The 12,345-nt window shown below is 41.3% G+C and overlaps 1 protein-coding gene across 5 annotated transcripts in view; it reads left to right on the forward strand.

Moving 5' to 3' along the window:
* The window catches only part of RAI2 (retinoic acid induced 2), a 73,180-nt gene extending 61,247 nt beyond the window's left edge, over positions 1–11,933 (forward strand). For 4 of the 5 annotated variants that reach the window (XM_083612381.1, XM_083612379.1, XM_083612380.1 and 1 more), the window contains one exon: positions 9,731–11,933. In XM_083612381.1, coding sequence (XP_083468507.1) covers positions 9,835–11,502 — 1,668 coding nt within the window. In that variant the 5' untranslated portion in view covers positions 9,731–9,834 and the 3' untranslated portion in view covers positions 11,503–11,933. Of the gene's footprint in view, positions 1–7,004; positions 7,067–9,730 lie in introns of all 5 variants that reach the window. The other variant, XM_083612382.1, reaches the window with a different exon arrangement.
* The last annotated feature ends 412 nt before the right edge of the window (positions 11,934–12,345 follow it).

Below are 12,345 nucleotides of genomic sequence, written 5' to 3' on the forward strand. Positions count from 1 at the left end.
GACCCCATAGATCAGAGCATGCCAGGCACTCCTGTCTTCCACTGCCTCCCGCAGTTTGGTCAAACTCATGCTTGTAGCTTCAAGAACACTGTCCAACCATCTCGTCCTCTGTCGTCCCCTTCTCCTTCTGCCCTCAATCTTTCCCAACATCGGGGTCTTTTCCAGGGAGTCTTCTCTTCTCATGAGGTGGCCAAAGTATTGGAGCCTCAGCTTCAGGATCTGTCCTTCCAGTGAGCACTCAGGGCTGATTTCCTTCAGAATGGATAGGTTTGATCTACTTGCAGTTCATGGGACTCTCAAGAGTCTCCTCCAGCACCATAATTCAAAAGCATCAACTCTTCGACAATCAGCCTTCTTTATGGTCCAGCTCTCATTTCCATACATCACTACTGGGAAAACCATAGCTTTAACTATACGGGCCTTTAGTGGCAAGGTGATGTCTCTGCTTTTTAAGATGCTGTCTAGGTTTGTCATTGCTTTTCTCCCAAGAAGCAGGAGTCTTTTAATTTTGTGACTGCTGTCACCATCTGCAGTGATCATGGAGCCCAAGAAAGTAAAATCTCTCACTGCCTCCATTTCTTCCCCTTCTATTTGCCAGGAGGTGATGGGACCAGTGGCCATGAGCTTCGTTTTTTTTTGATGTTGAGCTTCAGACCATATTTTGCTCTCTCCTCTTTCACCCTCATTAAAAGGTTCTTTAATTCCTCCTCACTTTCTGCCATCAAAGTTGTGTCATCTGCATATCTGAGGTTGTTGATATTTCTTCCGGCAATTAGGCACATACAGTACAATGCTAAGTGATATTTTTCTTTTACTAATGCCAGATTCCTACAGAAGATGCTTCCACACTGTGGAATAGCCACACTTTGACCACTCACTTTTTCACAGGGCATCTATGTAACATCACCACCATGTTCTCCTCTTGGCATTTGGAACTTGCTGTTTTGAGAAAAGTAACTGTAAACTTCTCTCGGAGCTAACTCCACAATCTTTGGATCTTGACATTTGAACTGAAGTGTTTGATTAATCGTCAGCCACAATGTGTTAAATGCACCTGAGCCAACGATGAAGCAGAATATAGTTTTCTAAGGTAACAAGTGGGGGGCTCCCTACTTGCCTCATTGTTGAACTAGCCAGCCCCCCACCCCCAGTAAGGCTCGTTGCCACCTCCACCTCCTCCACCTCTCTCTGAGAAGGACTGCGGCTGCAATCTTCACCCCACTGACTTGGGAGCAAGCGCCACTGAATTCAGTAACACTTGCTTCTGAATAGATATGCTTAGGATTGTCTTGTGAGACATTATTATTAGCATTCTGTCACAATTCCAAAAACTAAAAGTTGCTGCTGCAAACTGCTCATGTCAGGACAAGGCTTACTTAACATCTTTATAATCCTATTGAACTGTGTCCTTTAATTTCTAGGAGAGAGGTCAAATAGAAAATCATATTTTCAGGGAGAGTTGGTGCTATGGCCCAGAAGGGCTTTGGTTCAATGATGATGAATTAGAACGGTCCATTTAATGCAGCAGCCTCATATAGGAAAAATGAAATTGTGGTTTGAAGCTGTGCAGTTTTCGTATTACATACAAACTATAGTAGAAGTATAGTACCTTCATTATACACCTTTAAGTGGTTGATTTGATTGACATCCTATGCCCTTTTAAAATGTGGTTTTTTTGAGGGGGTTGTTATTGGGTTGTTGTTTTTATTTTGATTATATATTTTGTGGTTTTATATTCTGATTTTGTTCTGTGAACCGCCCCGAGACCTCCAGGTATATGGCGGTATATAAATTCAAATAATAATAATAATAATGCATACTGCATTTTTGTCAGTGAACACACGTACACACACATGGAGAAACAGTAGTACTAAAATATAAGATTTCAGAGATTTATAGAGCTATTACTTCTCTCAAAGTATGGTTGCATTTTCCCAGGTCTGAGGTTAACATAGAAAGACTCAGAGAACCACATTTGGCCCCTGCACTAGGTTTCTCACCCCTGAATTGGCTCCAAAGGTGTCAGTCCACTCATGGAAGTGTGGAAGATCATCTTTAAAGTAACCCTACAACTGGCGTGTATATAACTTGGGACTGTTGTGTTTTTTTCATGCTACTTCGCTGTTGTTGATGTAGTTGTTGTGATACAGTGACTGCTTACCAAAGCGAAGGCATTCAATTTTAAAAGTAAAATGCCTGGCTTCTGTCTTTACCTGCTGTGATGTGGATCAAAGGGAGATGTAACCAGGGTGGCAGATTTATATGTGTGCGCGAGTGCACACACAAATAAGTGCTTATAAGCTTAACCACATACAGGTAAGTACACATATAACTTTTTAAAAATAAAAGTAGCATTCAAGGCTGTTTGTATCCTCACAGAAGTCACGTGACATTTCAAAAACATGTTACTTCTTTCTCATGCCAATGTCCAGTTCCGCTGTGAGCATCTCCTTGATTTCTTTTTAAAAGAACAAATATCCTTCAGGTCCCCAAAATATCAGAAGCCTGGTCCACAGTAACTCATGGAATCATAAAGTTGGGAGGGAACCTGAGGATCATCTAGTCTAACCCCCTGCAATGCAGGAATATGCAGCTGCCCCTTATGGGGATCAAACCTGCAACCTTGGCTTTATCAGCACCATGCTGTAACCAGCTGAGCTTTTCAGGTTAATGCTGTTAATGATAGGAATTTTGGTGCAACTGTCCCTGTCCTGTGGAACAACACTCCTGTTGAGATACAACAGGTACTTTCCAGAAACAAAAACATACTCGTTTCAATTAGCTTTTCCAGCTTTGGTGCTTGTCTTGTATTGCTTTTAAATCTGGGTTATTTTTGTACAGTTCTAAAACTATTTTTAATTGTTCTATGATATTTTTATGTCAGCACCTACATAACATGTGATTCATAAATGTATTACTAATATTAATGATAAAAATGAAATGGAAAGTTAAATTGTTTTATTAGCAGCTCCAGCTATTGGATGAACTATGGGTCTCCACAACAGCTATTTTCTATCACACTCACTACAGTTAGATTATACAGCCTTGCAGATGAAATTCCTTTCAGTCAAAGACATCTTATGCTTCCCAATCCTGCCACGCTTTGCAGGGACAGGAATACACACAGTTAATTCTGTCACAATATTTTGATCTTTGGCTGATGTTTTCTTCTGGGACAGTGCTATGGATTTGACATTGCCCATCAGATATGTGTGACCATGATGTAGTCATTAAGTTTTATGTAAGCATCTACTAAAATCCAATTTTAAAATCCCCTGGCTTTTGCCAATGGTAGTTCATAGATTTGGACTGAAATAAAGCAAATATTTAGCTGTCAGACTTTAGTGGAAAATTCTGTTTCCTTGTTATTATTATTATCATCATGCATTTTAAATGACTTCCTTTTATCTAAAATGTATCGGTTACTAGGGAAATAAAATTCAATAGTTACTTGTAAAAAAAAAACCCAACCACCCCTCTTTATTTGTTTTTAGTGGCTGTGTTCTTAGAATAGCTCATTTTTCTTTGTTTTGCTGGTGAGTATAAAGCACATGAAAAATGAAACTAAATCCATCAACAGAGGGACTTTAATTGCAAGCAGTATAATTTGTTTAATACATTTTTTTCCCCAAAGGAGACTAAGACAACTTCCATTTTAAAAATACTTCTAATACTAGCATAATCCTATGTATGCCCTGAGAACTTATTCCCAAAGTAATAATCACAACAGGACTCTCACTGGGACATCTTTTCATGAAAGGCATTTACTATGGTGCCAGAAATGTGAGATCTCTTGCACTGAAGAGGATGAGTTGGAAGATGTAGCCTTGTGGATTTTATGTCTTTACTGTGCCAGTAAATAGGTGACATCTTGTTTTGCTTGCCGGTGGATTTGTGGCATTTCATTATACTTTATTGTCTTATTTTCTAAATGGCAGGTTCCAAGTCTCAAGTTATGCTTATGAATGTCTGATGCCATGTTGTGTTCTCATAATGGCTAATGAGGGTTTGTCACTAGAGAATCATTTAGAAGCCTAACCCAATAGATAAGTAGCTGTGATTGCATTGGTGTCCATTTTTGCAGAGGTTATGCAACACTAGACTTCATAGCCCATATTTGTACCATGGCTGGTATGTGTGTGGCATAACTTGGGATGTGGTGGTTGATTGGCCACCTCAGTGCTTCTTGGCTGGCTTTAAAATTACTGTGCCTTTGTTGTATTCTAGTTCAGGCTTCCTCAACCTCGGCCCTCCAGATGTTGTGAGACTACAATTCCCATCATCCCTGACCACTGGTCCTGCTAGCTAGGGAACATGGGAGTTGTAGGCCAAAACATCTGGAGGGCCAAGGTTGAGGAAGCCTGGTCTAGTTCATTCTAGATCAGTCTGTGGGATACTGCACAACTATCCAACACTAGTTTGCAGCCTTACTAGTTTGTACTGGAGAGTACTAGTTTGCAGCCTTAGAAGGTTTTCCCATTTTCACTATAAAATATTGCAGATTTTTTTAGTCTGTGAAAGTCTGCAATCTACCTGATTCAACCATTTTGAGAATGTAATTTTGGAGCATTTACTAGTGTTTGGATGCTTGGCTGAGGGTCCAAACAAAACCCAGAATTACTGGATTTTGTTTTTCTTTCTCCCAGTGATCAAGGGGCAGCTGCATGATGGTCACTGGATTACCTACAGCAGCTTTTTTCTCAAAACAGCTCCATTTTTTTCTTGCATGTCATGGTTAAATCTATCTATGCTGTAAGCGCAAATAGTGGAAGCTGTAATCAAAGTCTTAACAACTGAAGTAGGAACCCAGCTCAGAAATGCCTGTCAGCAAGATGAGTGAAAAATGAATAGCAAAGAAGATTTAAGTAGGCATCTGAAGTGTCTACAAGCATGTACAGTATTAAGGGCACAAACACTTGGCAATTTTCCTGATTCAAACGCTCTGATTATGTCTTATGGCACATAACTGTGCTACATGACTTAGGTGCCCTGCTCTCAGCGGTGGCTAAACACAATGGAATTAATCACCACTTCCTTTAATAACATTTGCATGTTGCTCTCTATGGCACGGCATTCATCACATGCACTTAAGTCTTATCTCTGCCAGTCTGGGATGCCTAGCAGCATTTACAGATCCATTTTCATTGCTGTAAAAAATTAAACAGTTTTGTAAGTAGGAATGAGAGTATGTGGAATATCTGGCATGACAGTGTGCTGAATGGTTAAGGGGGAATAGAGGAAGGTTATTTATCTATCTTATGGTACATGGCCAACCCTTAATAACACTCCGTATCTTTTTGTTTTTCACTTAACATAGGTGAACAGGGCTGCCAACATGGTGCCAACTTATAGATGTCCCTTGTATGTGTTTGAGTGTGATACATACACACTTGTCATTTATCTACGAGCTTTAAAAAAAGGATAGCTTCATTTTTCTGTTTCTACTTCTTAAACCTTCTCCTGCTGTTGTCAACAACAACGAAAAGCAGTGCCAAAAATAGGTTTCTGACTAAGCCATACTCAGAGCTGATTCATTGAAATCAATGGAATTTAATTGTTAACTTCGTTCATTTCAATAGAATTATTATGAGTAGGGTTTAGTTGGATACAGCCCAATAAACTTATTCAGGGAGAGAGAGAGAGAGAGAGAGACTGCTCAACCTGGAAAGCAATATATCTTGATTGTATTTCAAAGAGGAAAAAAACCATAGGTTTTTCTTCAAGATGCCTGCCTATGATAGAACTTATTATCAGTCTGGTGTGGCTGTTCTCTGTGTCTAGCATAGCAAAACTGTACGGCTTAAATGTTGCAGTGCTTGGAGACGGAGGATAGTTAAGTTTAAGCAAACCAGTCTTTTATCGTGTCTTATACTTTGATCCTACTCAGTTATCTGTTTTCTTTCCTGTGCTTTCTGTATATTAATCCCCTTAGCCTGCCTTGCAAGTCTCCTTTGTAGTATCATTTTCACTATAATTTCACTATTTTTCATAGTTAAATTGATTAGGCAGGGGAATGGAAGGTCCCCTGTGTCCTGTGAGGTCATTAGTTTCTCATGAAAACAGAGATCACTATTAATTAAACAGCAACAAATAAAACAACCCAAAGCACAGAAGAGGAAATAGTTTTTAAACTTTCACCATGTTTTGGACAAAGATGTGCAATACCCTTGTATATTCTTGCATTATTTGCTGCATATGTGTAGATATGAATTAGAAGAGTTTTAGCATAGCCAATGAAATAGTGCCCTTTCTTTAAATTGTTTAAGGATTTATCCGCTATACATCTGCATCTTTCTATCACTAATGCAGTGTCTCTGCAGTGTCTGTATAGCATCAAGCTTTGTGACGTGTGAACGATTAGTCAGTGTATCCCCACCCGGAGCATGTGTTTACTAGATCAGTAAGCCCTAGGCTCAGACTGTGTGATCAATATACTGTTTGCTTATACTGGAAGACCTGGGTAAATTATGTGCTATGATAACACTTCATCATCAAGTGGCAGCTGTTCAGACCATTTGCGTTTCGACTTCTTGTTTTGGTCTTTTTTTATACCAGCCAGAAGATATTGCTAACTTGCCTTTTCAGAAGAGTGTCTTAGTGCCATGCATTGCTGCTGAAGGATATTTCTTTTGAGCATGAACAAAGCTTGCATAGTTAGCCAATAAGGGCGTGTGTTGTGAATTTTAATCCTCAATAGCTTTTCATTCAGAGTCATAAATAGATTTTTTCCATAGCTATCACAACAGCCACTCCTCTCACCAACTCCTAATGTTTTATTGTTTGAATGCAAGCCCTGTTTAAGGAAGTTTTTAATGTTTAACAGACTGTTGTATTTTAATATTCTGTTGGAAGCTACCCGGAGTGGCTGGGGAAACCCAGCCAGTTAGGCGGGGTATAAATAATAAATTATTATTATTATTATTATTATTATTATTATTATTATTATTATTATTTTAGTTAGTGTGTGCATATATGGCGTGAAACCTTTCTGTATCAAAATGTAGGACAGAGGAGCCATGGAGCCAACTTTTGAGGATTGCTGTTAAAGAAAGAGAAACATTGGCAGGTGAGAAGATGATATTGCTTGTAGTGGTCATGGTGTAAGTACCGTCTCCTTCATAACGCCACAATTTTAAAATAGGAATTGAGAAATCTTTGGCTAAAGATCGTATTAGATTATATTTGATGCAACAAGGTGCATTTGAGACAAAGAAGCAACAGCTGCATTGTCAGGTTGGAATTGAATGCAACACTCAGGCTGCTGTCAGACAGAGGTTAGGGGTGCTTAGGCCCATTGACATCAATACTTGCCAATTGCAGCCTTAGGTTTTCTGTCTGAGTGAGAAGCTATTGTGGAGATTATAACTGGGGCTATTATTTTCTCCTCTGCCATTGAACCGTTTCTAGTTCTCCAAAAACCATGTTTCTTTTTGAAAATCCTCACTGATAAAGGTGGCTGGAATTCATTTTTAGTCTTCCGTTTCAATTGAAACGAGCAAAGCCACTGCCACGTTGACAATACAGCACTAATGTTTTAATGCAGAGAGGTGAGGAGGGCAATTTATGCATTTAGCACCCCGTGTGGGGTCAGGGTTTGCAGCTATTGCTAACGGACCACTGCTCAATAGCATGCATGTTAAGGGCTCATCTGCCTTTGTCAGAGTATATAGCCTTAAAATTTGTCAGTGTTTATAGGATTACGTTTGGAACTGTTTGTCCTGGGCTTTCACAAATACGGGTTGTTTTGGTTTGCCTCGCAGTTAGCCAGAGTAACCATTAACATGACTAAGCTGTGTTGCCAGTAAGAATATAAGAAAAAAGAAAACAAACAGCCTGAAATTATCCAGTTACCTAGTTGTTGTTTTTAAGATAAAATGTTCTTTCCCATCATAAGATAAAAGTTTTCCGTGGAGCCTATTTTTCATCAACATTTCATCATAGTGTTATTCTGTAGAGTACAGAAAATAAAATGGGTGGGTGAAAGAACAAGCCTCACAAACAAAATAAAAGAGGGGAGAAAAAAGTCCGTTAACAACGAAGCAGCTGGACTAGAACCTGAGAGGCCCAGGGTTCAAATGCAGGAAGCTCCCTGGGTGACCTTCAGCCATTTACCTACTCTCAGCACAGGGGTTTGTGAGGATAAAGTGGGACAGGAGGAGGACCCTGTACCCTATCTTGGAGAAAAGATGCAATATACATGTAATCATAAATAAAATGTAGAACAAATCACAAAAAAGAATAAAAGGAATAACAGAGATCTACTTAATGCAGAATGGTGGCAAACACCATAAGCAGTTCCTCAGTATTACAAGTAGAATACAAATACACAAAACCAAGATGGTTGTTTCATTGGTCAAAAAACACATTATAGTAGTTCAAAATAACTGTAGACAAGCGGTGGGCAGAAGTTGGATTGGGATCTACTTTAAATAGATCTATGCATTTTGTTGTTGCTTTTTATTATTATACATTATTTTTTCTTGCTATTGGCCTGATTTTTTTCTGTCGCTGCTTCTATAGAATAGCACTACAAAATTTATTTGATTGATTAGGGTTGTAGCCTGCCACGCTTCAAGGACTTGGGAGCAGATTAACAGTGCATTGAGATAATGGTGGTGAGCAGGATTTCGTTCCAAATGGTATAAAATCTAAAGGGCAGATGGGAACAGAATATAAAGATGCAAGATTCTTAGGAAATAAGTGATACATTTATATGACTCCTTGGGCTCTAAAGTTCTGCATTAAGAAGCATCCTTTTAAGTAAGAAACATCTGACAATTCTAGTATCTGTGAGGGTGGAGAAGCTTTCGCAGCAAAAATTATTTGTGCTTAGTGCCTTGAGGGTAGGCAGAATGTTCTCGCCATTGTGCTAAACCACTCCTGGTTTACAAAGAGTGCTTCTCTCCCTCTCTCTCTCTCCCCCCCCCTCTCTCCCCCCTACCGACATCTGCGCAGTTAAGATTAGGCTGTCAGAGTACATCTAAATCAGCTTTGATTTTAATTCTGTGTGTCTTTCTTAATACAGATTTCTATTTCTGTCATTGTATAGCGCTGAATAACTAGTTCCTTTTAAAATATGGCTCAGATTAAAAGCCCACAAAGTGGGGTGTGTGGTTGTGTGTGCATGTGCAGGGCTTTGTGGTGGTGCTTCAATACAATCTATGGACCTATCACAAATGGTATGTTTGCATTGGCTGGCTTTAAGAGTTTGCAAGGCAGAATGTATTTGATTCTTTCAGTTGCACTGAAGCTTTCCAAGTCCAAGACTGCATCGCTTTTATCATGAGTTATTTTTAGGGCACCTCAATTTGGGGCTCTTGTTGAGTGTAAACAGTGCAGCTGCTTCCCTGTGTCACATGACGCCATTGCATGAAGCTTTGTTTAAAAGTATGAAATGAACAGCCTGAATTCTTGCTCTGCTTCTAGCAGTCCCCCCCCCCCCCGTAGTAGCTTCAGTCCTTAAATTATCTTTGTTTATGGCTATCTTTAAGCTCCCCAGGACTCTTCAAGTAACACTCAAGAGATGTACGTTCTGTATATGCCTATATTCTATACACACATATGCCCAGGATACAGAACCATAGGACTTCTTGTCCCCAAAGGGTGGAAACACTTAATGTTCCATTTTGGTGACAGGTGGTCTTAGAAAGAGAGAAAGAAAGAGAAAGTTGCAGTTATTATTTTAAGCAAGCGATTTATGCCGTGCTTAAAACATGTCTCTCTTTTGCAGGCCAGTAGTGTTGATGTGGATGTTTTGGGCTGCCCAGAGATTAATTGGATGCCCGTGACAGCTATGTAAACTACAGTTCTGCAAAGCCTCGGAAACCCTGCAAAATGGAGGAACTATATAAGGACACGCAAAACCTGCCTATGGATGTTACCACCTCGCCCTCGGCTATGGCAAACAACAAGCTAGAGAATGGAGTTGCCCAGCTGATAACGGCAGAAGCCTGGAATATCAATTCAGCAGACTTGATGAAGAAAGCACTTTCGCCGCTGGTGACTGTCCCCGCTCCATCAATATTGACACCGCCAGCAGAATCCCAAAGTGGGGTCGCTCTCAAGGTAGCTGCCACAGTGCTTCAGCCCATTTGCTTAGGAGACAGCCCCGTGGTTCTCCCAATACATCTCCAAGTAGCAGGAAGCACAGCCCCTCAGATTGCTCCGAATGGCAACACTCCCTACGTCATGACCACTCAAGGCCCAGTGCCACTGCCTGTCCTCTTAGAGCAACACGTGTTCCAGCATTTAAACTCCCCACTGGTGTTACCGCAGAGTTCTCCCTGTGCAGCCAACTCCATTCACAGCAACCTCTTTCAGGGCTCTTCTGCTCCGTTGGGACAGCCGCAACTGTTGGATCAGAAACCATCAAATACAGCTCAGGAGTCTGTCTTGCCTCCTGTGTTTCAGACACCAGGATTTGCTGCCGTTTTGCAGGATCTCTTTCCCACACAAGGCGCCTTAGGTCCTTCGCCCTATCAGCCGCCTCCAGACTGCTCTTCTGTCCCCCCACCACAGCCCTTCAGCTCCCCGTTATCTCCCCTGGTTCCGCCAGCCACACTCTTGGTACCGTACCCTGTGATCGTTCCTCTGCCAGTCCCAGTTCCTATTCCTATCCCCATTCCCATCCCTGTGCCCCACGGTTCTGAGTCTAAGGCCAACATGGACTGCCCAAAACCAGCTGCTTCGTTCGTCTTGCATTCCTGCAAAGGCACCCAGACTCCCTTAGAGAAAGAAGAAACCAAACCATTCGATTTCATCCACCACAGAGAGCTTTCCCAGCTGAACCGGCACACTGTCATCAAGATGAGTAATGAGAATGAGGTCCTCGATCTGTCCATGAAAACAGCCCCTTTGCTTAAGGAAGGCGAGGACAATTCCCAGCTCTCACTGGAGGGCGGCGCTTTGGACCTCTCGATTACTTCCTGTCGGAAGGCTAGCAGCACCGAAGCAAGCAATAACGGCACCCGATCTGGATCCGCGATGGATGGCGCTTCTCATTCTGCAGCGGATAAGCTTTCCGGTGCGGTTTTGCCCTTTGCTCCTTCCAAACTGCACGAGACTCCGGCAAAGGTGGAAAGCAGAGTGATCAGTAGTGGCTCGTCTGAACTCCTGAGACAGCAGCCCAAATGGCTGGTGGACCAGACCAGTATAGCACCCTGTGAGCCGCCCACTGGCAATAACATTGAGATTGTGAGCACGTCACAGACGGCCAAAGTGATCGTCTCTGTCAAAGATGCGGTGCCTACCATTTTCTGTGGCAAGATAAAGGGCCTCTCGGGGGTTTCGACGAAAAACTTTTCCTTCAAAAGGGACATGCCCCAGGACTCGGTGTTGCAGTGTTATGACGTGAAGAACCAGCCGGAAGCCCGGGATAATGCAGAGGCCCTTAGGAAACCTATAAAAAACAGGAGTGTGAAGTTAAAGAAAATGAGCTCGCAGGAAATACACATTCTCCCAATCAAAAAGCAGCGGCTCGCGGCCTTTTTCCCAAGAAAGTAATTTATGAGGTTTTAGAATGTTTTAAGGTATAATTATTATAAATAAAGAGATGCACTTCATTTTTAATTGCATTAAAATGTTAAGCTATCTTTTAAGTTATTTCGAGGCAGAGGACTGTGGAGTGGGGAGGGGAAGGGGAAGGGGGTGGAGCAGCTTGGGTGGGGGGAAGACAGCTGGAGAGAACTGGCTACGTCTTCCCTGTACAATGGGTCCCCCTCCCACCTTGTTGCGTTCTAAAATTTTCATGAAAACTAAATAAAAAGCAGCATATTTTTCAAGTGGATTGCACCTTTGCAGCTTTAATGGGGTACAGTGGGTGAATGAGCCAGAGGGGTAAGAGCTATTTTCACTGCCATGAAGTGCTTTGATGATGTAATTCTGAACAATGGTGGGTAGAATGGAACTTTCGGAATAAATATTTGTATGTGCTAGTTTGGTTGCGGTATTTTGTACTTTTTTACATATGATTTGCACTCTGGGTCCAAAAAGGTTTGGTACAAGTCTGGAAACTTGTATAGCTGTTGACTTGTCGTGTTCTTGAGCTGTTGAAATAATCCAAACTCATTACCCAGTTTTACCCTTGGCACTCTTCATCACATTTTTAGCAATGATGCGTTTTGAACTATGCGGACTGAAACAAGATGAATGTTAATATTATAGCAAAACTACATTTGCATAGTCCAACAAGTATATCCATCCGTTCTATATAAAAAAAGCTAACTTCTATTTGAAAGTGGGTGAGGGCAAGTTGCATCTCCCACCCTCTGAGTAGTAATATAGACCAAGGTTGAACAGGCATCAGGTTGTTAGGGATACTTGGGGGTTTTTTCCTCCCAGTTCCCT

Source organism: Podarcis filfolensis (genome assembly GCF_964270895.1).
Source record: "Podarcis filfolensis genome assembly, chromosome: 4".
NCBI lineage: Eukaryota > Metazoa > Chordata > Lepidosauria > Squamata > Lacertidae > Podarcis > Podarcis filfolensis.